The following is a 24211-nucleotide window of genomic DNA, read 5'->3' as shown; positions in this document are numbered from 1 at the left end:
TTTTATGGACTCATATCAAAAATAGATTAATGTGACTATCAAGAGAAAGGTTTTGTCTGTCTTTTGCTTTGTGTATTGAATCTTGTTTGTTTGATTATTCTAGGCTGGAAGCCAGGACACCCTAAACTCCATAGCACTGAAATTTAACATCACTCCCAATAAATTAGTGGAACTGAATAAGCTTTTCACGCATACTATTGTTCCAGGCCAGGTAATGATTTTCTTATTGAATTTTCCTTTAGAAACGTTTTACTTTTAGAAATTTATTTTCGCCGCCATTTTTAATGACTTGCTCTTAGTGTCTCAGGACTGTCATCATTGTTATTGTGTCTTGGTTCAGTCTCTTAGATCCGAGACTTCTGAAAGCATCCTGATGCTTATGAACTGTTCAGAGATAAATGCTTTGCAAATGATTAACACAGTTGATTTAACTGTCCTTTGTGTTAATAGATGTTTCCATCAAGAAAAGTTAAATTAATGTAACTTTTTTCCCTGTAGAATTTTATACAGATATTCTTCAAATGTTTAATTTAGAATTGCAAGTGTCAGTTTAGTCCACTCATGGGGTATATAATAGCCATCGTTTTATTTTAAATTAGGCAAAATTTTTGTCATTTTGTCCTTCATGTGATACCATGACAAAAGTAATCAATCTGGCCAAAGGTGGAGACATTCAGCAGGATTAAGAAAAGGCCACAGACACATGAAAAGACTCTCATCATTCCTAATTGTTAAAGAAATGCAAATAAAACTACAATGATGTATTACTTCACACTGGTCAGAATGGTAGCCATCAAAAAATTTACAAATAAATAAATTTTAGTGGCATTGAGTTATTTCACGGTGGATGCTGCTACGTCTAAGAATAACTTCACTCAGGCAAAGGTAGTATTCTTTGCATTTATTTCAAGGGCAGCAAACGGAGTCACCAGGCTATAAATTGGCCAGTTTGTACTATCATGCTTTTTGTATTTATGTCCCTGTCATAAATGAGAGAAATTAGTATACTGCCAGTACCAGGTAATTGAGGGCAAATATGAATTAAAATTTTTCAAAAATTAATACATTTTTATCTCTGCAAAATTAATAGATTTTAGTCATTTTTATTGGGTTTCTTATAGTCTGGGATATTGCTGAATAATCTGTTAACTGACCCGTAGCAGAGAACCTACGCATATCTTTACTAATTCAAGCTGTAGCCACTGGAACTTACTAAGATAATTTAGGGTGATTCTTTATTCTTTTACTAAGTCCATGAACAAAATAGTTTATTGGTACTGGATTAAGGTCCACTACTAATAGGAGATATAGGAACTGTCTTAATATGCCCTGTTGTTGTCATTCAGTTGCTCAATCATGTCCAACTCTGTGACCCCATGGACTGTAGCACGCCAGGCTCCTCTGTCCTCTGCTATCTCCTGGAGTTTGCTCAAATTCATGTCCATTGAGTTGGTGATGCTATCTAATCATCTCATCTAACCATTTTAATATGCCTCCTTAAGGATAATAATACAAAAATAGGTGCCCCAAAGGTTCATTTCCTTTGACCCTTTAATAGCTATTAAACTTGGGCAAGTCACTTCCTTTTTGACTTTGGTTTCATCTCTGAAATGAGGGGTAGGGCTACATTTACTCAGATGGTCCTTCTTGCCTTTACTATGCTGTGTAGCCCTCATATAGCTAAACATTTATGTGCTGTTGGTTGTCCCAAGATCTGGCTGTGCCATGATTTTTCTGGCAAAGATGAGGAATTAAGAAGAATGATCCAGACTCACTTCCACGTTGAAGGAGGACGTATAGTGACTGGGCTTGTCCAAGTTGACGCTGTCACTTCTATCTACAGTACAATGGGCTATTTAAGCATAGGAATGATCTCTTTGATTTGACATTTAGAATGTCAGGCAATAGAATCTCAACCTATGTTGCCTAACACTTGTCAAGAGCTCAGGTGCAAAAAGAAAATATTAATGGAGAATTGACATCTGTTTGGAAGAAATCTGTTTCTGTCCTAGCCCAGAAACATACAATAAATAAGAGCTGTATACTAAGACCATGTAATCTTAGCCTTCTGTAAATTACTTTCACAAAACTCTAACCTTTTGACATTTGCCACCGACCCATTTTGACATTGTTACAAAGAACAGTCCTTCAAAACTGGTTATTGCATTTACTGTCAATGTGTCATTAGGACAAAGAGTTCACTGTGAGACACTTTTTTTTTTTTTTTTTTTTTTAATGAGGGTTCATGGGAGACTACTTGTACTAGTAAGAAACTGGTTTGTTTTTATTTTATGGACAGTGAATTCTGTTGATTCATGATGTCTATATCTTTCCATTGGTTATTTGGAAACTTATACCAAATCTAATGGCCCACTTCTTAATGAACGGTAATTTCGGAGCTCATATTTTCAGTATTATCAGTCCTCATCTTATTTCTCTTTGACGATGTTTTTTCCACCTTATCTTAAGGTGTGTTTTGTTCTTGGCTCACTTTTTTTCTGGACTGAAGAGAGATTTAAAATAACTAAAGTTAAAATTTGTCTATGACAAACCTAGACAGTGTGCTGGAAAGCAGAGATATTACTCTGCCGACAAAGATTCATATAGTCAAAGCTATGGTCTTCCCTGTGGTCACATATGATTGCGAGAGCTGGACCATAAAGAAGGCAGAAGCCAAATTGATGCCTTGAAATTGTGGTGCTGTTGAAGACTCCTGAGAGTCCCTTGGGCCGCAAAGAGATCAAACCAGTCAACCTTAAGGGAAATCAACCCTGAATACTTGTTGGAAGGACTGATGCTGAAGCTCCAGTCTGATGTGAACAGCCAACTCATTGGAAAAGTCCCTGATGCTGGAAAAGATTGAGGGCAGAAGGAGAAGAGGGCGTCAGAGGTGAGATGGCTGGATGGCATCACTGATGCAGTGGACATGAACTTGGGCAAGCTTCAGGACATGGTGAAGCACAGGGAGTTCTGGCATGCTGCAGTCCACGGGGTTGCAAAGAGTTGGACATGACTGGGCTACTGAACAACAATGTTAAAATAGAGATATGCAAAAGAATGATTTGAGTGAGCCCAGACTCTTGCATCTTCCCATACAAGAAAAGTGCTAAATTCCTTAACTTGGGATATCTGGTTTTCTTTAGCAATAATCTATTGATGTTCAAACTACCTGCCCTTTTTTGTAAAACTCCTGTATAACCTGGCTCCTCCCCTTGCTTCCTCAGAGCAGTTCTCTCAGGGTTACTTGAGATGCTGTCTCCTGGGCTTAAGTCCTAAAAATTCCCACTGAATAAAACATAACTCTCAGAAATAAATAAGTAAATAAAATAGAGATATGACTAGAATATGGGGCAGAGTGTTCAGTAACAATATTGAACAGTTGTTACATGATTAGCTGTGAATTATGGTAGCTCAGATGGTAAAGAATCTGCCTGCAATGCAGGAGACCCTGGTTCCGTCCCTGGGTTAGGAAGATCCCCTGGAGAAGGGAATGGCAACCCACTCTAGTATTCTCACTTGGAGAATCCCATGGACACACCATGGGGTCGAAAAGAGTCGGACATGACTGAATGACTAACACTTTCACTTTCACAGGTTTTGTAGCATTAGAGGTCATTTTAAAATAGTATTTGATATAATGCAAGAATGTAGCATGTGTTGTTAAAAGAGTGTTGAATAACAGAATCATAATAGCATTTCGGGGACCAGAATATCTTGCAGAAGAAAGCAGTTTAGTGCAGTATGGGCTCAGTGGCTCAGTTGTGTCTGATTCTTTGTGGCTCCATCGACTGTGGCCCGCCAGGCTCCTCTGTCCATGGAATTCTCCAGGCAAGAATACTGGAGTGGGATGCCATTTCCTCTTCCAGGGGATCTTCCTGACTCAAGGATCGAACCTGCATCTTTTGTGTCTCCTGCATTGGCAGGTGGATTCTTTACCACCAGCAGCACCAAGTTAGGGGATTTTTAGATATCCCAAACAGTGATGGAAGAGAAGGTACTGAGATTATTGATGCTGCTGTGTATAGGTTTTTCATATAAGGACTTAATGCATTCGTACTCAGGGCCTGCTTGGAGTTAGGAAGCCTGGATATGTCCGGTTTCTTCCTGACACGGGTGCTACATTTAGAAGTATGCCATGCTACTCTCGCCTCTATTCCCTTGTACTATCGTACCCTGCCCTGGAAGGCTCTTCCCTCCCTGTCCAAATCCCCCGGTCCACGGCTTCACTTGGACCCGCCTGCTTCACGTAGCCTATGCAGAATATTCCCCCACCTTTCTCTCTTCTGTGAGCGCCTGCAGTATGTTCAACACCTTTTGCACTGCACACTTTCCTCTCTCTGAATATTATTGCATAGATTAGTCTGGGAGACCCCGAGTAAGTCAGAAGTTCAGTGCAAGCCAATGAGGTCTTCGTCCCACACCCAGCGTGATACTGTGTGGAGAGAAACTGCTCTGAGCGCTGCCCTGGTTCTTGGGACTCACCTAGCCTTTCTTTCCCATTCTCAGGTTCTCTTTGTGCCAGATGCCAACTTTCCCTCGAGTACCTTAAGGTTATCATCATCCAGCCCTGGTGCTACTGTCTCTCCTTCATCATCAGATGCAGAATATGATAAACTGCCTGTATGTATTTCACTCTTGCACTGAAGTGCATATTTATCAGCACCGGTTTTTGAATAATTATAGAAAATAACTCACGTTATTTTTCTCAGGAGTTCATCTGAAACTCCCCTCCCTCACTGAAGAGGTGGGGTTAAAATAATTTGTCATTAGTTGAGAAAAGAAACCAGTTCACATTTAAGGTCTCAAAGGCAGAAATGCATGTCTTGTTTATGTAGAAGTTAAACTCTCAGTGAGGCCGGTAGTTTATTTGTATCACTTTTACTCCTTTTTCTACAGAATTTGAATGAGTTCAATATGAATTCTTTCATTTAAGATATTTTCTAAAGACGTGATGGGGCATTTTTATAGGTTCATATATATATGCTTTAAAAATCTTAGTTTGACTTGGGTGATTATTTTTGAAGGATGGAAGACATTTACCTTTTATAAATACTCAAGTTTAATAAAAACAGGTTGCTTATAGGAAACTTAAATAACTGAATTCATATAAATAAATAATATTTTTTAAGTGTTTCTATTTGTGGAAATTTTTGCTTTCTAAAGGATGCTGACTTAGCAAGAAAGGCCTTAAAACCCATCGAGAGAGTCTTATCATCCACTTCGGAAGAGGATGAGCCAGGAGTGGTAAAATTTTTGAAAATGAATTGCCGGTACTTCACTGATGGAAAGGTATATGGTTATGCAGTTTGGTTTTTTTTCCCCTTAGAATCTGTGGAAAACTAAACCAGTTCCAAATTACCAAAGGTAGACTACTTAAAAATATCTTACCTGAAGTTTCAGCTGCAAGATTTCACAACTGTGTATTTGTTTTTTCCACTTGGATGCCTGGCATTTTACTTATTAAGGGAATAGTAACCATTGAGTGGACGTGTGATTCTTTGCAATCTTGGGTTTATCACTTATATTTAGTTCTTAGCCCGTAAAGTTTTAGGGAGACAGTATAGAATGTGTTTTAACAGCAAATGCTAGAGTCAGAGTCGCTGAACTTAAATTACAGCTCTTTGCCACTAGCTCTGAGACCATGGGCAAAATACTTACACTTCCTAAGTTTCCATTTTCCTCGTATGAAGTAAGAATAAAGTCGTGTCTGACTCTGTGCGACCCCATAGACGGCAGCCCACCAGGCTCCCCCGTCCCTGGGATTCTCCAGGCAAGAGCACTGGAGTGGGTTGCCATTTCCTTCTCCAATGCATGAAAGTGAAAAGTGAAAGTGAAGTCACTCAGTTGTGTCCGACTCTTAGCCACCCCAAGGACTGCAGCCCACCAGGCTCCTCCGTCCATGGGATTTTCCAGGCAAGAGTACTGGAGTGGGGTGCCATTGCCTTCTCCAACTAAAAGATAATCCATGATAACCAACAGGGACGTACCATGTAGCACATGAAACTCTAGAGCTCAGTGTTATGTGGCAGCCTGGATGGGAGGTTTGGGGGAGAATGAATACATGCATGTGTGTGGCTGAGTCCCTTTGCTCTTCACCTGAAACTCTCACAACATTGTTTGTTGATTGGTTATACCCCAGTGCAAAATAAAACATTTTAAAAAATAATTTAAAACAAAAAAAGATGATTCATTTAAGGAGCTTAGCACTTGACTTGGAAAATGCTAAGTTATCAACTTGTTTGCCACTAGAGATGCTAGTATGAAAATGTCTGTTATATAATTTTTTTAGTTTTTTGCTTGTTGGTGTTTTGTATAAAAAACAAACCTACTTTTAGTGAGCCTCTGAAGAAGGGGTAATGTTGATATAAAGCGAATTCCTTGCTCATAGGAATGCTAGGTTCCAGTGGTAGAAAAAACTTTTGCAACCAAGAATAAGTAATGTCTGAAAGGCAAAACTTTTTGCTGTGGTGATCACTAAACTCATTAAGAGTATCAAAATAAATAATTTACCTAAAGGGAGTCGTTTGTATCCTATTGTGCCTGGTAGACAATATCCCCATGGTCAACATGGTCTACCATGTAAACCGACAAAGTTTCAGACAAGTTCCCACCATGCTACTGTTTTTTTGCTTTCTTTTTTTTTCTTTTAGGCCACACCACATGGCTTGTGGGATCTTAGTTCCCCAAGCACGAATTGAACCCAGGCCCTCAGCAGCTAAAGTACTAGGTCCTAACCACTGGAACGCCAGGGAATTCCCAACTGTTCTTTGCTTTCAGTTTCCATAGTTTGAATATATTCACTTCTGTTTGTAAAAATTTCATATTCCTATTTGCTGAATGTGGGCTTTCTGAGCATCTTAGATCAAAATGTTAGGGGTGTTCTTTGACACTGAGACTGAGATAGCTACCCCCAGAGAACAGTACCATGCACTTGCTGCAGACGTGAATACATGCTGAGTGAATTGTAAAGTCCACAGTTCTCAATCAGGAAACCACCTGGGACAGCCCTTCTCATTTTACCAACAGGGAACTGGGGGATCTGAGACATACATGTGAAACCCAAGATCCCCGTACTATTGAGCAGCCATGCTCGAACCAGCCTCAGCTGATGGCCACAGCGAGGTGTGTCTGTTTCTCTGACTCAGCACTCCGTACCCAACAATGCAATTTCTTCAGCCTGTTTTTCCAGTAGAAAGGTTGCAATTGTCCTGTAAGATACCGGGGTTCACGAAGTCAATGGGATGGCAACATGAGTTCACTAAAGCTGCTATGCTGATTGCATCTCGCCCGTAGCGACTCTGTTCTGTCTTTTTCCTCAGGGTGTGGTCGGAGGCGTCATGATTGTCACTCCTAACAACATCATGTTCGACCCTCACAAGTCCGATCCCCTGGTCATTGAAAATGGGTGTGAGGAATACGGCCTCATCTGCCCCATGGAAGAGGTTGTTTCCATCGCCCTCTACAATGATATCTCCCACATGAAGATCAAAGATGCCTTGCCATCGTAAGACACCTTTCTTTGTTTACCAGCCAAGGGAGTATTGGGAGAATTAAATGCAGTTAAAAAGTGAGGGCATTGGTGGGAGAGACTGTGTAGAGGTGAGTTTGAAGGTAGAATATTTGTGTATTAAATTTTTAAAAAATAGAAAAAAGAGAAAATGGAAATGATAAAGTCAATAATAAGGAAGAGTAGAACATTCACAAATGAGAAAATTTAAAAAACCAGCATGTAAGAATGCTGTTTCTTTGGCTTATTTTCCTGAATGCATGTTCTTAATTTATGGAAGAATAGGTGAAGTTTCTCTGAAAGAATTTGTCTATCAAGAGTTAATCAGGATTTTCTATTTGGTTTAATTGGTAAGCAGAGTTATATTCTTCTTCTGCTTGTGTCTTTCCTTAATCCTTTGTGGAGAGAGATTTGAGTGGACGGTGGAGAGGCAGTGCCCTGTAGGCAGACTGCCGTAAGTGTTGTGAAAGAGAATAATAGTAGTTTATTTTGTCTCTGAAGTGTAGGTGGATATTGCTTTAGTTCTGATTACTTTTGTCTTCTAAAACTGAGTTTTTTGATTGAAAAAAAAGAAGCTCCCCATGAAGAAACAGCTTAAGAAAACTCAGAATTGATTCACTTGTAGAGCTAATCTGATTCCTTATCATTTTGTCAGTGTGCCTAATTCTGTATACTGTGTATGTGTTAGCAGTATAAACATCTTTAGAAGGTCTCAGTGATAGGAAGCAAGAGACAGAGCAGTGGGTTCAACAGTGGAAAGGGAAACCAGCCCCTTGGACTCATAAAAAGAATGAAAGGAAACTAGAGAACTAACCCAGAAACAGAGTCCCTAGGGGTCTATGCCAGCAGGCTCCCCTGGGCTTCTGCAGTCCTTAGCATCTGATTTGCCAGACCCTGCAGTGGCCTAGTCACTGAAGGAACCATGGAAGCATGGCCACTGGGGTCTCTCTGAGTCCTGGCAGAAGTGTCTAAGTGGGAGGTTTTAGGAGGCAGTACAGCAGGCCAGGCAGTTGTGCATGACAGTGCCTGGGTTTTCTGCCACTCTGTGGCTCCACGACCTTCCTGAGTAACTCAATCTTGAGCCTCAGTTTTCTCATCTGTAAAATGGAATTAATAGTATTTTTTAGCCTGCAGAGCTGTTACAAGAACTAAAAGGGTTGATATACCAAAACTCTTAGAAAACAGCCTGGTGCCTATGTATAGGTTGTTTATTTGAACCTTCCGTGCATGTCTGAAACTCTTCATTATTCTGTGGGAATCTTCTATTCGTGCAGATTGAGGGTTCTAATACATCTTAGTGTATGCCTCTTGTGTGGCTGGGATATGTTGACGAGTGGGTCACAGCCACTGTCTCGCCATCTGCTGGGTACAACAGGCAGACAAGAGTGGTACCTGAGCAGCACTGTAGACATAGACGTGAACACAGCATTCCATGAGAACCGTGTGAGGGAGTGTCCAGCCATCTTGGAATCTTTCAATGAGGAAGAGGAAAGGGAGTGAAAGAGTTAGTTTTGAAAAGAAAGAATGAACATGGTGATGAGAGGAAAGAAGACAAACACAGGTAAAGAAACAGTTAAGTTTGGAAGTGGATGGCCAGGCAGTTAGGGGCATTTCCTGCCCAGGGATGGCTTCTAATGGAGCAATTCTATTGCACATCTTCAGGGAAGGATGTTAAGTGTTCCTTTAGTAATAGGGAAGATATACCCTTACAGAAAGATTTCTCTCAATGTGAGATTGTGTTTCATGGTCCAAGGCTAATGCTGAAGCTGGGGAGAGAGGGAGGAGTTGAGAATTGGCTCCTAGTGTGCTGAAATTATTTTGGAGTTGTATAGTGATTGTTCCTGTGGATGCAGGGATCTAAAGACGTTTTTAGTCTAATGAAGAATATGTGCATCAATGAGCAAAATAGAATGAGGTAGTAGAATCAGTGCCAAATGAATTTGGTACTGACCTCAGAATTCCATCAACTGTTGAAAAGTTTAAATTTCATTATTTAAAGTTGTATGTTAAAACAAGAAGTGCAGATTATCTGGTTGCCACGTGAAAATAGTTATTATTTATTTTTATTATTACAAAATTTTTTTATTGGAAGATAATAAAAGTGTGTGTGTTTAAAACCTCTCGATCTTCACCTTCAGGCCTTATATACTTTGTGCAAGACATTTTGTAGCTCCAGCTGCCATGGAGACTAGGAAGGGAACAACTGAAGGGATTATTGGTCATCATTAGGCCCCTGGTTGAGTCTAGAAAACATTAATCAACAGCAGAGCCAGTTGACATCACTGTTTACGTTGCCTCAGAAGAGCTTGGCAGCTGCAATACAAAAAAAAAAAAAAAAAAGGCAAAACAAACAAAACAGATGGCTAAATTAATCCTGGCTTGGATTAGGTAGAACAAGAAGGGAGGGGTAGATGAGAAGGTAATAGAGAAGGCTGATTAGAGTGCAGTTGTATGCTTTCTTTGTGGAGGTCAAGCTAGCCAGGGAAGTAAGAGATGAGGAAGAGACTTAAGTGTTCATTGGAAGATGATTTTGCTTATCAATTTGCTTATTAAGTATGTGAAAAGCTGGGCTTCTTTGTTACAGAACTGACTTTGGTCTTTAATATGCCAAATTATATTTGGGGTCTGAAAATGGAAATTATGCTACATTATACTTGAGTCTAGGATTGAAGCATCTGTAACATCTCTTGAGATGCTCATGGTGAGCAGAACGTTTTTGTGTCTGCAGGCTTCTTCCAAACAGAGATACTGTCACAATTGTCTTTTAGCATATATGGTGTGTAGGGGCTCAGAAAATGATTATTGAATTGAAATGAATTATGAATTAGAGGCCTCTTAAAGCATTTGTCAGAGCCTAACAGTTACATAGGCTTTTATTTTATATTGGAAAAAAACCTGGATGCTCCATGCAAGTGATTTATTCAGTAACTTTGGGGAGACAGGCTTGTAACTTGAACTTCCTAGGACTTTACTGAGTATTGTCATAATTATTTCAAAGCCAGGATAATAAAGTATTACCTGAATATGATCTAGCCTTTTTAGAAAATTTATTTCTGAAATCCAAACATGTTATTTTTTAAAAGGGTTTTATATTTGTGCTCTAATCCATATCGACAGTAAGGTAAGTAAACTATGGAGAACTTTGGAGAACATGTTTAATCAATATTTTTTGTATAATCTAAATCTGGGTAATAAAGCATCTGTCACTAAGGAAAAATACTTGACCCTGTCCCAGGAAACTATGTTTCAGCTGATAAAACAGCTGCTTATTGCCATAAAGTAAAATGATAGTGTAATAAAATGAAAGAGATAAGAAATGTAAACCAATTGTTGTAAGAGCTCATTTGACTTATTTTCATAAAATTTTAAACTGTAAAATGGAGCTGGTGCTATATACCTGCAGTAATAGGGGAAATAATCCTCTTGTATCTCCTTTAGGAGTAGAAGGATGTCTCTTTTTGAAAGTGTTGGATCTTAAACCAGGAAACCAAAATTATGGTTCCATGTCAGTTACTTTATGAAGCAGTTAAATGAGTAGCCACTTGGTCAATGAGCCATTCAGAAGTAATGTAGTTGGTTTATGTACTATTTTATGAAAAAAGGAAAAGCCTTGAATGTCTAAGGAATTTTAGACATAGTACTAAAACATTCACTCTCCTTTGTCTTTCATGAAAATCAGAAACTTGATTTCATCATTAAAAATCTGGTGGGTGACATCTCCATGTTCATAAATGACCTCAAATACCATTCATTTGCTTCTAATAGGATATGCAAGCAACTCTCATGGTTCTTTATTTTGCCACTTTTTATGGTTGATTTTATTTTTCATTTTGAAGTCAATGTCTTGATTTTATTTCCTTGCTTTAAAGTCCTTTAAACATAAATTTAAGTTGTGGTATATTTATGTTTTGGTTTTTTGGTTGGATTTTGTTTTAGTTTTTTTTTTGCCTTTCATCCTTTTGCTTTGGGTTTTGTTTTTAACATTCCATGTGCACCCACCATTTTTCCCCCTGCAGTGACCTACCTCAGGATCTTTGTCCTCTGTACAGGCCTGGAGAATGGGAAGACCTGGCTTCAGAAAAGGATATCAACCCATTCAGTAAGTTCAAATCTCTCAACAAAGAAAAACGGCAGCAGATCGGAGAGAGAACCATCACTTCGGATTCCACATCGACAGGACCTTCAGAGAAGTCGACGGAATACATAGAAACAAAGCCCTCAGACAGCTCTGTGTCCGACAGGGTAAAGAAACTGGAATCCTCTGCAGAGGCAACCCAGCAATCTACCCCAGTAGCTAACGTCAGCAAGGAGCCTTCTGACACTGCGTTTGAATCTATAGCCAAAGAAAATTCTCTTTTAGGGGAAGATGATGACTTCGTTGACTTGGAAGAGCTTTCTTCTCAAACTAAAGGTGGAATGGACAAAAGAGACACCTCAAAGGAGTGCCTTTCTCTTGACCCAGAGGAACTAAGGAAGACTAAATCACGAGTAAGCAGTTCTACTACGGAAATTCAGTCAGCCCTGAACTTTTCGGGAACAGAGTGTGATGCTGAACTGAAGGGAGCCCTAGACTTAAAAACCTGTGAGAAACAAGATATAATGCCAGAGGTGGACAAGCAGTCTGGGTCCCCAGAAAGCCAGGTGGAAAACACGCTGAACATACATGAAGATCTAGATAAAGTCAAACTCATTGAATATTACCTTAATAAGAACAAAGAAGGGTCACAGTTACCTGATAACGTGCAGAAGGCAGAGCTAAGCGATGGCAAAAGTACTGAGCCAGTGGGCATAGACATTACCCTTAGTAGTTCTCTTCCCCAGACAGGTGATCCCCCGACTGAGGGCAAGGAAGAGCCAGATAAAACCTGGGCGAAAGCGAGAGCACCCCTTCCGTTGCAACTGAGCTCCTCTACAGAAGAAAGTATGAATAAAGAGTATCCACACTCCTCTTTGGAATCTACTCTGGACAACAGCTGCCAAGGTGCACAAATGGATAATAAATCTGAAATTCAGTTATGGCTATTAAAGAAAATTCAGGTACCCATTGAAGGTAAGCCATTTTTAATTTCTTTCTATTCTGTTCTATAGGCATATCTTGTTTTATTGTGCCTCACAGAAACTGCATTTTTTTTTTACAAATTGAAGACCTGTGGCAACCCCGCATCAAACAAGACCATTGGCGCCCTGTTTCCAACAGTATTTGTCTACTTTATGTCTCTGTTTCACATTTTGGTCATTCTTGCAATATTTCAGACTTTTTCATTATTATATTTGTGGTGATCTGTGATCACTGATCTTAGATATTACCCCTGAAGGTTCAGATGGTGGTTAACAGTTTTTTTAGCAATAAAGGATTCTCTAATTACATTGTACTCTTTTTTTTAGATATAATGCTATTGCACACTTAATAGACTACAATATAATATAAACAACTTTTATAGGCACTGGGAAACCAAAAAAAAATTGTGTTACTCACTTGATTGTGATATTTGCTTTATCTTGATAGTCTGGGACCAAACCCACAATGTCTCCAAGGTATGCCTGTATAGTTGCCTTTCTAAAATTTGCACATGCAATAGTAAAAGTAGTACAGTTATTTGAGAACAATGTTTCCTCAATGGAGCATATCTTTATTGGTACACAGAAGGGTTTGAATTGCACAGGTCCACTTGTGTACAGATTTTTTTCCCAATAAATTTGAAATACAATATTGCACCATCAGTAGTTGGTTGAATCTATGGAGGAGGGATATGGAGAGACAGCTCTAAAGTTATACGTGTGTTTTTAACTGCAAAAGTGTCAGCATCTCTAAACCCTGTGTTATTCAAGGGTCAATAGTAATTGGGAAGAATCAGCAATATATGGTATCTATTTTGAACATTGAACTATGACACAGAATTCTATAATGAAAGTAGTGTGCTTTTTTTTTTTTTAATCTTTCAAGGGACTTTTCCATTTTCACTTTGGTTTTTGAAGGTATTTCAGTTTTAAACTGAATGGCATTGTGGTATGATGTGGTCCTCAGTACCATTCATTGATATGTATTCTTTCGGGTTGTCACAAATCTCTACTCTTTGCTGTGGTGTTGGTTTTTATCCTTATTCCTAGTTTGTAGCATCTCATGTGATGTAGACCAACATGAAACATCCGGAACTTTCACCTTTTGTGCTTAAGAAGGTCTGAAAGATTTAGTTAGTCCTAACCTAACATGATCATGTTATATGATATTTATGCCATATGTTTTGACTTTCCACCACTAAGAGGGGACTGGAAATTCTTTGTAAGTTGAAATATTTCAGTATCACCAATATTATTAATAATGGAGTTTTTTTTTTTCATGTGTGATTCAGATATACTTCCTTCAAAAGAAGAGAAAAGCAAAACTCCACCCATGTTTCTATGCATTAAAGTGGGAAAACCGATGAGGAAATCCTTTGCCACTCACACAACAGCCATGGTTCAGCAGTATGGCAAACGAAGAAAGCAACCGGAGTACTGGTTTGCGGTTCCTCGGGAGAGGTGCGTGTGGGCTAGAACAGGAAATCTGTTGGTCAGGTAGACTCTAATTGCATCTCAATTTTTAATTTAGTCTTGAAATTCTTGATTTTATTCTTGAATAAGAGATTTCTCTTCATGGTACATCTTAGAATTTCTAAAAGGATGTTATTTCAGTAGCTTTCAGCTAAAGGGTGCTTTCAATATAGCAAATTTGAAGTCATCTTCGGTCCTATGTGCAGAACCACTTTCAAAACTTTCTACCCAGCTGAATTTTAAATGAAGGAAGATTGAGGTATTTTCAGGTGCCAGTAAGTGGAAGTGCTATTCTGTTGGGAATAAAGGAATCTGATGGAGCAGAGCTAAACCCCAAGTGCTACCCAAAGGCGTGATTTTAATTTTAAAGTGTCTGTTATTCTTGGGGGGGGGGATTAAAGATTGCTTTCCCCTTATGAAATGTGACTGAAATCATCTGGGTGCGCTTGGGGGGCTACATAGACCTCTGAAGATATTTGTATTTTTTAATTGCCAAAGAAGTTTTATTGGTGATGTGACAGTCTAGGACAGCAGGGACAGTGGCATGGCATTCTTCAGCAGTGCGTCACTGAGCAATACATCTTTATAATAGAAATATTTAGGAAATGTTAGTTTTTAGAAAAGAAAATTTATTTTGTATGTGATAGAATAAAAATTTCTTCTCAGAGGCCTTGAAACTAGTCTTCAAAATTGTTAAACACACACGTTTTTCCTTTTCCTAACTAGTTATCAAGGCATGCTTTTTGGTTAACATACCTGCCAAGAATAAATACTCAGTGAGCTTCCTTAAGCATGAATGTTTATTTATTTAAATGAACTTGTTCCCAGATGTCTCAATATTGAAGAAGTAATTTCATTTTACTTTATTTTTTTGGCCATGCCACTCAGCTTGTGGAAACTTAGTTCCCAACCAGGGATTGAACCCAGTCCACGGCTGTGAAGGAGCCAAGTCTTAACCACTGGACCTCCAGGGAATTCCCAAGCATGATTTCTTAATAAAGCAAAATTAAAATCCAAACATAAGTACAACTTCTGGCTGATTAGTGCCCAGAGTGGTAATTCTCCTGAAGAGTTGCCTGATCTTAATAAATCATAGTTTAATGTGAAGCTAATTAGGAGAATTTTAATCAAGGAATTTGCTAATATTTTTTCTGTTTGGAATACAAACTCATGTTAACATAGATGTTAAACATAATTTGTTTTATGTTTACAAGGTGTACTCACTCCTCTCCCTGTGCTTACAACCCCAACACTGACTCCTTCAAAGTTTACAGATACTGAGGGATACAAAGAAAATATGTGTCTTTTACATTTCTTCTTGAAATATTTGCAAATAATTTCTGAAGCCCTGTGAAAATCAGAGTTCTAGAATCATATGTCATAGATATATAATATCTTAGAGGTTTAGGCCAATTCCTGATTTTATTGGTGGAGATAACAAAGTACTGACTCTTTCAGCTATATTTAAGTTATGTGGATTCATGGTCTATTGGGAAACCTACCTATATCATTTTCTCTCTGGAAAAATGTATTGTTTATAATATAATGAATTTAGGTTTTTTCAGTTTTATTATCTTTGAGATGTATGTGTACCAACGAATCTTACAGAGTGATTTATTTGCAGTCTCACACATCTAGTTATTTTACTGTCATTCTTTAAGCCAGAATAAGTCTGTAATGCTGAAACAGCACTTCTCTTTGACTTCGCACACAAGTAGTTATTGTGAGCTTTTTTAAAGTGGGTCACTTGTTGAATTCCATTACATTGTATTTTTTAGTGTGTCTGTATTTTTTTTGTTGTTGTCTTTGGCTAGCAAATAACCTGACATACTTGTCTTTCTTTAACTAATCATTAATTGACCAAATATTTTTCTGGGAAATATTATATCTCACTATGTTAATGATGTTTTTTGTGTAGATGTTGGGAATTTTTTTTCAGTTCTTTACGTATTTCCGTCTCTACCTACCCTAAGGGAAGCCACATTTTAGTTTAAGATTGGGAAATGGAATAGAATGGAGAGCCCCAAAATAAACCCACACTTTTATGGTCAGTTAATCTACAACAAAGCAGGCAAGAATATAGGGCAAAGACGGTCTCTTCAGTAAATGGTGATGGGAAAACTGAATCACTTTCTTACACCACATAGAAAAGTAAAATAGGTTAAAGGTGTAAATGCAAGACTTGAAACTCCTTCAAGAAAACACAGGCAGTATGCTCTTTGACATCAGGCTCAGCAATATTTTTTTGGATACGTCTTCTTAGGTGAGAGCAACAGGAGCAAAAATAAACAAAGAGGACTGCATCAAGCTTAAAAGGTGTTCACACAGTGAAGGAAGCCATAGAAAATGAAACAGCAGCCTACTGAAAGGGAGAAGATATTTGCAGATTATATGCCTGAGAAGGAGTTAATGTCCAAAATACGTAAAGAACTCAAATATGTAAAGAACTCATACAACTTAGTATCAAAAAAATTCAATTAAAAAGCAGGTGGAGGATCTGAGTAGACATCTTTCCAAAGACATACAGGTGGCCAACAGGCATGTGAAAAGATGCTCAAATCACTAATCATCAGGGAAATGCAAATCAAAATCTTGGTACCTCACACCTGTCAGAATGGTTGTCCTCAAAAAGACAACAAGAGTTGGCGAGGATGTAGAAAAAGGGAAACCTCATGCACTATTGGTGGGAGTGCAAATTGGTACAACCACTGTGGTAAACAGTGTGGAGGTTCTGCAAAACATTTAAAAAGGAACTACCACACAGTCTAGCAATTTCACCTCTGGGTATTTATTTGAAGAAAACAAAAGTCAAAAAGAAAGACGCACCCCCATGTTGTTGTGTTGCTGTTCAGTTGCTCAGTCATGTCCAACTCTTTGCGACCTCATGGACTGCAGCACACCAGGCTTCCCTGGCCATCACCAGCTCCCAGAACTTGCTCAAACTCATGTCCATTGAGTTGGTAATGCCATCCAACCATCTCATCCTCTGTCGTCACCTGCTCTTCCTGCCTTCTGTCTTTCCCAGCATCAAGGTCTTTTCCCATGAGTAGGCTCTTCACATCAGATGGCCAAAGCATTGGAGCTTCAGCTTCAGCATCAGTCCTTCCAATGAATATTTAGGGTTGATTTCCTATAGGATGGACTGGTTAGATCTCCTTGCAGTCCAAGGGACTCTCAAGAGTCTTCTTCAACACCACAGTTCAGAAGCATCAATTCTTTAGTGCTCAGCCTTCTTTATGGTCCAGATCTTACATCCATACATGACTACTGGAAAAACCATAGCTTTGATTAGACAGACTTATGTCGGCAAGGTAATGTCTCTGCTTTTTAATACACTGTCTAGATTTGTCCTAGCTTTTCTTCCAAAGAGCAAGCGTCTTTTAATTTCATGGCTGTAGTCACCATCCATAGTGATTTTGGAACCCAAGAAAATAAAGTCTGTCACTGTTTCCTGAGTGGGGAGAGAGTAGCCATTCCTGATTCTCATGGATCCAGCAGATGGAAAGTAGTCTGGAGCACTGACTGGCATACTAGGACTGCCCAGCCCATTCCAGGGCTGCTCTCATCTGGGGCAAAGGTGCCAGTGCTGGAAATAGGGAGAGCATACCCTTAGAGGAACTGAGCCAGCTCATACCTGCTCCAGCACCTTGTGGCCTGACACTGCACCCAACGAGACAGCTTCAGCCACTAGGCACCGGGGAAACCCCAGCTCACACCTGGTTCTGGCTGTGTCTCCTCCATCACCAGCTCCACCTCCCACCAAAGTGAGAGCTGCCTGGACACCTGGGGAAAAACATGACCTGTGCTAACTTCATATCCTGCTCTCCCACCAGAGCCACAGGCAGACTGTATCAGAACGCTCCTACACAAGGGTAGCCCTTCAAGACCTGGATAGGTAACCGTTTAACCCTAATTTCATAGAAAGTGAAAGTGAAGTCGCTCAGTCGTGTCCGACTCTTTGTGACCCCATGGACCGTAGCCTACCAGGTTTTCTCGTCCGTGGGATTTTCCAGGCAAGAGTACTGGAGTTAGTTGCCATTGCCTTCTCCAGGAGATCTTCCTGACCCAGGGATTGAACGCAGGTCTCCCACATTGTAGGCAGACGCTTTACCGTCTGAGCCGCCAGGGAAGCTCAGAGACAATTGTTTCAAACAAAAGAACAAGAAAACTTCCTGAAAAAACAACTTAATGAAACAAAGATAAATAATTTACCAGATAAAGAGTTCAAAACATTAATAATAAGAATGCTAACTGAACTAGGGAAGAGAATAGATGAACAGAATGAGAATTTTAATAAGGAACTTGAAAACAAAAGCCAGTCAGAACTGAAGACAGTAACTGAAATAGAAAACACTCTAGAAGGAATGAACGGCACATACGGTGATACAGAACACATGAGCAATCTGGAAGATTAGAATAATGAAAATCACCCAATCAGAACAGCAAAAAGAAAAAAAATGAACAATTTAAGGGACCTTTGGGACAACATCAGGCATACTAACATCCTCTTTATATGGGTCCCAGAAGGAGAAGACAGAGGAAAGGGTTAAAAATGTATTTGATAAAATTATGACTGAAAACTTTCCAGACCCGAAGGAGAGAAACATATATCCAGGTACAGGAAGCAGAAGAGTCTCAAAGGAGTCTCAAATAAACCCAAGGAGATCCACCCCAACACACCATAATTAAAATGGCAAAACTTAGAGAATTCTAAAGGCAACAAGAGGAAAAGTCATGTACGAGGGAATCCCCATAAGGCTATCAAATGAATTCTCTGCAGAAACTTTGCAAGCCAGAAGAGAGTGACAGTTAAATTTGAAGTGCTAGAAGAAAAAAACCTATGCAACCAAGAGTGTTCTACCTAACAAGACTGTCATTCAGAATAGGAGAGATAAAGAACTTCTCAGAGAAGCAAAAACTAAAAGAGTTCATAAACACTATACCAACTCTTTAAAAGCAATGAAAAAGGGTCTTCTCTAAGTGGAAAAGAGTAGGCTCCAAACTCCAAGAACACATGTATACCTGTGGCGGATTCATTTCAATATATGGCAAAACCAATAAAATATTGTAAAGTTAAAAAATAAAATTAAATTAAAAAAAAAAGTTACTAGAATTAAAAAAAAAAAAAAGAATTTATAGGAAAGGAAAAAGCCCACTAGAAAAGGCAAGTATATAGTAAAGGCTGTGGATCAACCACTTACATAAGCCAGTATGAAGATTAAAAGAGAAAAAAAATTGAAAAATCTTAACTGTAACTATAGCTAACAGTTAAGGGAAAAACAAGAGAAGATGTAAAGATGTAAAATATGACATCAAAACACAAAATGCCAGGGAGGTGGTGGTAAAGATGCAAATCTTTTAGAATGTGTTGAAACTTAATGACTATCTAGAGGCTTAATATAGATTGTATTCCAAACATTTGGATACCTTTCTATATAAAAAATACATTTGTCTTTTTTCCTCTACTGAGATTATTTCCTTTCTTAGAAAGAACCAATAATTCCTATTCAAGTTAAAAATGTTATCTTTTTTTCAATTATTCTTGCCTGGAAAATCCCATGGACGGAGGAGCCTGGTAGGCTGCAGTCTATGGGGTCACACAGAGTCGGACACGACTGAGCAACTTCGCTTTCACTTTTCACTTTCATGCATTGGAGAAGGAAATGGCAACCCACTCCAGTGTTCTTGCCTGGAGAATCCCAGGGACGGGGGAGCCTAGTGGGCTGCTGTCTCTGGGGTCACACAGAGTCGGACACTACTGAAGTGACTTAGCAGCAGCAGCAACCTCTGAAATATTTCATAATAATTGATTTCATATTATTTAGCTTTTAAAATCAGTAAGATGGAAACAGCAGGAATTATGTAGAATTGGCCAAATCGTGTATAAATGTTTAATTCATTAATCCAGGATGAAGTAACTGGTAATTGTGATTTGTGTAATAAGTAGGCTAATAAGAGAGGGAAAGGGAGAAAGGGAGAGCCCATGGGTATTTTTCAGTCAGTTCAGTCACTCAGTCATGTCCGACTCTTTGTGACCGTGTGGACCGCAGCACGCCAGGCTTCCCTGTCCATCACCAACTCCCAGAGCTCACTCAAACTCATGTCCATTGAGTCAGTGATGCCATTCAACCATCTCATCCTCTGTCATCCCCTTCTCCTCCTGCCTTCAATCTTTCCCAGCATCAGAGACTTTTCAGATGAGTCAGTTCTTCACATCAGGTGGCCAAGGTATTGGAGTTTCAGCATCAGTCCACTATACTTATTTTATCTACACTAACACTGTGTACAATTAAGTGCAACCTTCTTTGTTTTCCCTGCCTCCATGACAGGAGACGCAGGAGACTCATGTTCGATCCCTGAGTCGGGAAGATTGCCTGAAGGAGGGCATGACAGCCCACTCCAGTATTATTGCTGAGAAAATTCTGTGGACAGAGGAGCCTAGTGGGCTATGGTTCATGGGATCACAGAGTTGGACATGACTGAAGCGACCAAGCACATGTGCATACTTTATATAGTATTTAGAAGAATATAAAAAAGCAAAAGGAAAAAAAAAGCTCATAATTTTGTTACACAAAGCTAACTACAGTTTATCTTACTTTTTGTAGCCTTTCAACCTTTTTTCTACGCGTGCATTAATGTAGTAAGTCTATATGTACACAAATACACAATATACATATACACACTATTTTGTAAACTGCTTTTCCTTCTCTGCCATTAAATATCCTATCTGCATTTAGTAAGCATGCATTACTTTTGTTAATGAGAGATAAAATTTTAAAAATTGATTCTTCTATTAAACTCACTTTACAGTGGGAAGATAATCCAAGTCCTAAGGACCCTCATGAAGACTAATAAAAATGCTCTTAACATTTTCCTTGGAGAAAACAGAGTGAATTAAAGGAATCACAGACTGACCTAGTTTTACACCTTGAAATCTTGAACCATAGTTAATGCTACATTTTCTGATCAAAAGTCATCTTTTGCTTGCTTTTAAGGGTATCAGAGCTAAACTGAAATCTTTAATAATGGTCAGTGCCCAAAAGACCATAGTTCTCAATAGTCTTTACTATACTTTTTAGAACAATCTAGGCTCTACTTAGCCAAACCAGGTATATTTCAGAATACAAACCTGGTGATTTTTATATCATATTGTAGTCTTATAATAATGTTTTAAGATAAGCATATCACTAATAAAAAATTCAAAAAGAGCTCCAAAATAATTCCTGAAGGAATTATCTTTCTCTCTTTGTATTAACACAAGTTCTAACTTTGGGGAACCTACTGAAGAAAAGTAAGCTATATGATAATTAGGTTGCTTATGTAAATATTCTCACTTTATTTTTTTAATACTTCCAAATGTTTTGAAGTGGTCTTGCTTCCTCTCATTCTGTTCCTGGTCATTTTACTTTTTGTTTCACCCACTTAAAGTTCTAGCAATTCATCATCATTTTCCAGAAGCACCTTGGTAGGCAACCATCCTTCAGGAACTTCACTAACCAGCTTTGGCATGTGCCTTAAGTTAATCAGTGACTCTACAGTCGAGCCTAAGCATGTAGAGAAAGAACGCCCCTTTTAAAGTGAGTGCTCTACTCCGGTGGCTGTGTTTTCTGGTGGAAGAGTGAGAGCCAGCACTTTGGAGAGTAGTTTGTTGCCTGTTTCCACTGCAGGATAATTAGTCCCGGCCAGTGGGTGCCGCACGTAGTGTTTGGGAGTAAGTATGCAGAAACAGTAATTACTGCACCTACATATTTGCAGGGGCCAGATGGAGGGATGCGGGAGGGACGCTCAGGGGCCCATGTTAATTATCTGCTCTGTGAATCAGCTGCTGAGTGACTTGGTCCCTCCAACCCAATGCTGCTATGTGGGAATGTGAGCCTGGTGTTGCTAAATTTTCTCATCTCTTTCAGAAGAAATTGAATTATGGATGATATGTGGCAAATCCCCCCAATTTTGCAGCATTAGCCGTATAAAGTAGTGAGCAGTGCAAAAAGCACTTCCCTACTGCTGAGTCCAAGTGACAGGCTGCCGACTAAAGGCCTCCAGCATTGATATTAATATAAACCTTCAGTTTTTACTTATTTGTGAGTGATCTGTATTGTAACTATTTTGTTTTGATGAATGAGTCTCAAAAGGACATTCCTATTATTTTTGGTGAACTAGAACAAAGAAGCTTGTTTAGTTGGTGCTTTGTAAATAAAGTTTTCTTCTGTAGATACACAAAGACCCTTTAAGAATGGACATTACATCAGGGCATTACTAACCATTGATTTCATTTGAAGTTATAGAATGTTGAATCCAGAAGGGACCTTACCAGCAAGTAAAATGACCACTTTCATATAAGGGCTGAGAGTGTAACAGGCAGAAAGGCCAGGGGTCTCCAAATGGAGGAAATAGCTGCAAGTGTCTCTTAAAATTCTGTGTTGCCATGACAACACCTGGTTCCCCTGAACTTAACTTTTCTCAAACTTTGAGCTAACCAATGCGTTTTTCTTAAGGAAATGTTTTTCTTAAGCTATGTTAATGAAACTATATATTTGCTTTGGAATTTGCCTTTCTTCAAAATGGTTCCACCTAAGACTAACTTTTTTTCCTTTTCTCGAATTTTGGGCTGATAATAGCTCAGCAGATCAGTATTCATATCAATTGTTTTATGACTGGGGGATGACACACTTCATGCCATCAGATCTCAAAAATGCATATTATGGGAGAGGGGCCTAGTGAAACTCCTCAGCCTTGAGGTGTCTCTCTTATCTGATTAATAGCTTTCTAACAGACATAAAACATCTGGCTAAAGACTAGCAGAGGGGCACTCTCCGTCCCCCTTCTGATGTCTATGTCAGAAGCTTTCTCTGTCTTTTTCATACTTTTATTAAACTGCTACACAAAAGCTCTTGAGTGATCAAGCCTGGTTCCTGGTCCCGAAGCGAAATCTTCTTTGGAGATCAAGAATCTGACACTGTTCACTCTAAGCTATCAGGACCTTAGGTCAGGCCATTGAGGATGAGTTTTAAAATTAAGTGATAGTTTTCTAGTAATAACTTCTGTGGTCAAGAGTGCTTTGCCTTAGCAACTGGTTTAATAAATATTTGTTAATCAGCAAAAAAAAAAAAAAAAAAGAGTGCTTTGCCTTAAAAACAAATGAAAGCATTCTATTTTTTAATGACCAGTCTACTGTAGAGCTCACACAGCTATTCTATTAATAAATAGCAAAAAAAAAAAAATTGTGATTGTATTTAAATCAGGAAAAGTTAAACATTTCTTTAATGATTTAAATAAAATGCTTGTGTAAGAAGAGAGCAAGATATTAAAAACAAACAGGAAGAGTGCTTTGCCTTATTGGGTTTCTGTGGCTATATTCAGAGTGGAAAAGTCTGGGAAGGTTTTAGGCTGAAGTGTATAGACTACCTTTAATTTACCATTAATACAGGTGAACAGTGGGACTACCTATGTACTCCATACTCTCTGAGTAACATTCTTCCTTCTTCCCTTTCTTGTAGTATTATTTCCTATTCTCTGCACCCTAATGTACTCTAAAGTATATCTTTAATGTAATAACCATTAAATTGTTTAATGATTCCTGCTTAGTTTTTGGAGAAGGCAATGGCACCCCACTCCAGTACTCTTGCCTGGAAAATCCCATGGACAGAGGAGCGTGGTAGGCTGCAGTCCATGGGGTCGAGAAGAGTTAAACACGACTGAGCGACTTCCCTTTCACTTTTCACTTTCATGCATTGGAGAAGGAAATGGCAACCCACTCCAGTGTTCTTGCCTGGAGAATCCCAGGGACGGGGGAGCCTGGTGGGCTGCTGTCTATGGGGTCGCACAGAGTCGGACACGACTGAAGCGACTTAGCAGCAGCAGCAGCAGCAGCTTAGTTTTTAAATTAAGTGCGTGGTTTGCGGGTTTATCTTGCTGTGTGTTGCCCCAGTTTCTTTTCGTAGCAGTCAAGTGACCTTTGATAAGATGAGAGTGCCTAACTGCTACTGGGTCATTTTGGTCAGGTTTGTTGGTCTATGTGGTAGCACGATTTTAGAGAATCACGTATAGGGGACTTTCTAAAAGATCTGTTTAAGAGTGGAATGAACCTATGCATTTAACACTCCATATACCGGAATGAGGAGCTAGGTTTCCTTACCTTCATTTTAAGAGCTCAGAGAGGGATTTCCCTGGTGG

At 39.0% G+C, this 24211-nt stretch overlaps 1 protein-coding gene across 5 annotated transcripts in view; it reads left to right on the top strand.

Annotated features, from left to right (window-relative positions):
• The window catches only part of NCOA7 (nuclear receptor coactivator 7), a 161732-nt gene that overhangs the window by 107293 nt on the left and 30228 nt on the right, over nt 1-24211 (top strand). For 3 of the 5 annotated variants that reach the window (XM_027551062.1, XM_027551065.1, XM_027551060.1), the window contains 6 exons: nt 104-211; nt 4507-4620; nt 5164-5289; nt 7320-7504; nt 11524-12557; nt 13858-14026. In XM_027551062.1, the coding sequence (XP_027406863.1) occupies nt 104-211; nt 4507-4620; nt 5164-5289; nt 7320-7504; nt 11524-12557; nt 13858-14026 (1736 nt within the window). The remainder of the gene's footprint in view (nt 1-103; nt 212-4506; nt 4621-5163; nt 5290-7319; nt 7505-11523; nt 12558-13857; nt 14027-24211) is intronic. The other 2 variants (XM_027551064.1, XM_027551063.1) reach the window with 1 other exon arrangement.

Source organism: Bos indicus x Bos taurus, chromosome 9 (assembly GCF_003369695.1).
Source record: "Bos indicus x Bos taurus breed Angus x Brahman F1 hybrid chromosome 9, Bos_hybrid_MaternalHap_v2.0, whole genome shotgun sequence".
In the NCBI taxonomy this organism is placed as follows: domain Eukaryota; kingdom Metazoa; phylum Chordata; class Mammalia; order Artiodactyla; family Bovidae; genus Bos; species Bos indicus x Bos taurus.
Note: the sequence above shows the minus strand (reverse complement) of the source record. Positions and strands in the feature narration are given on the sequence as shown.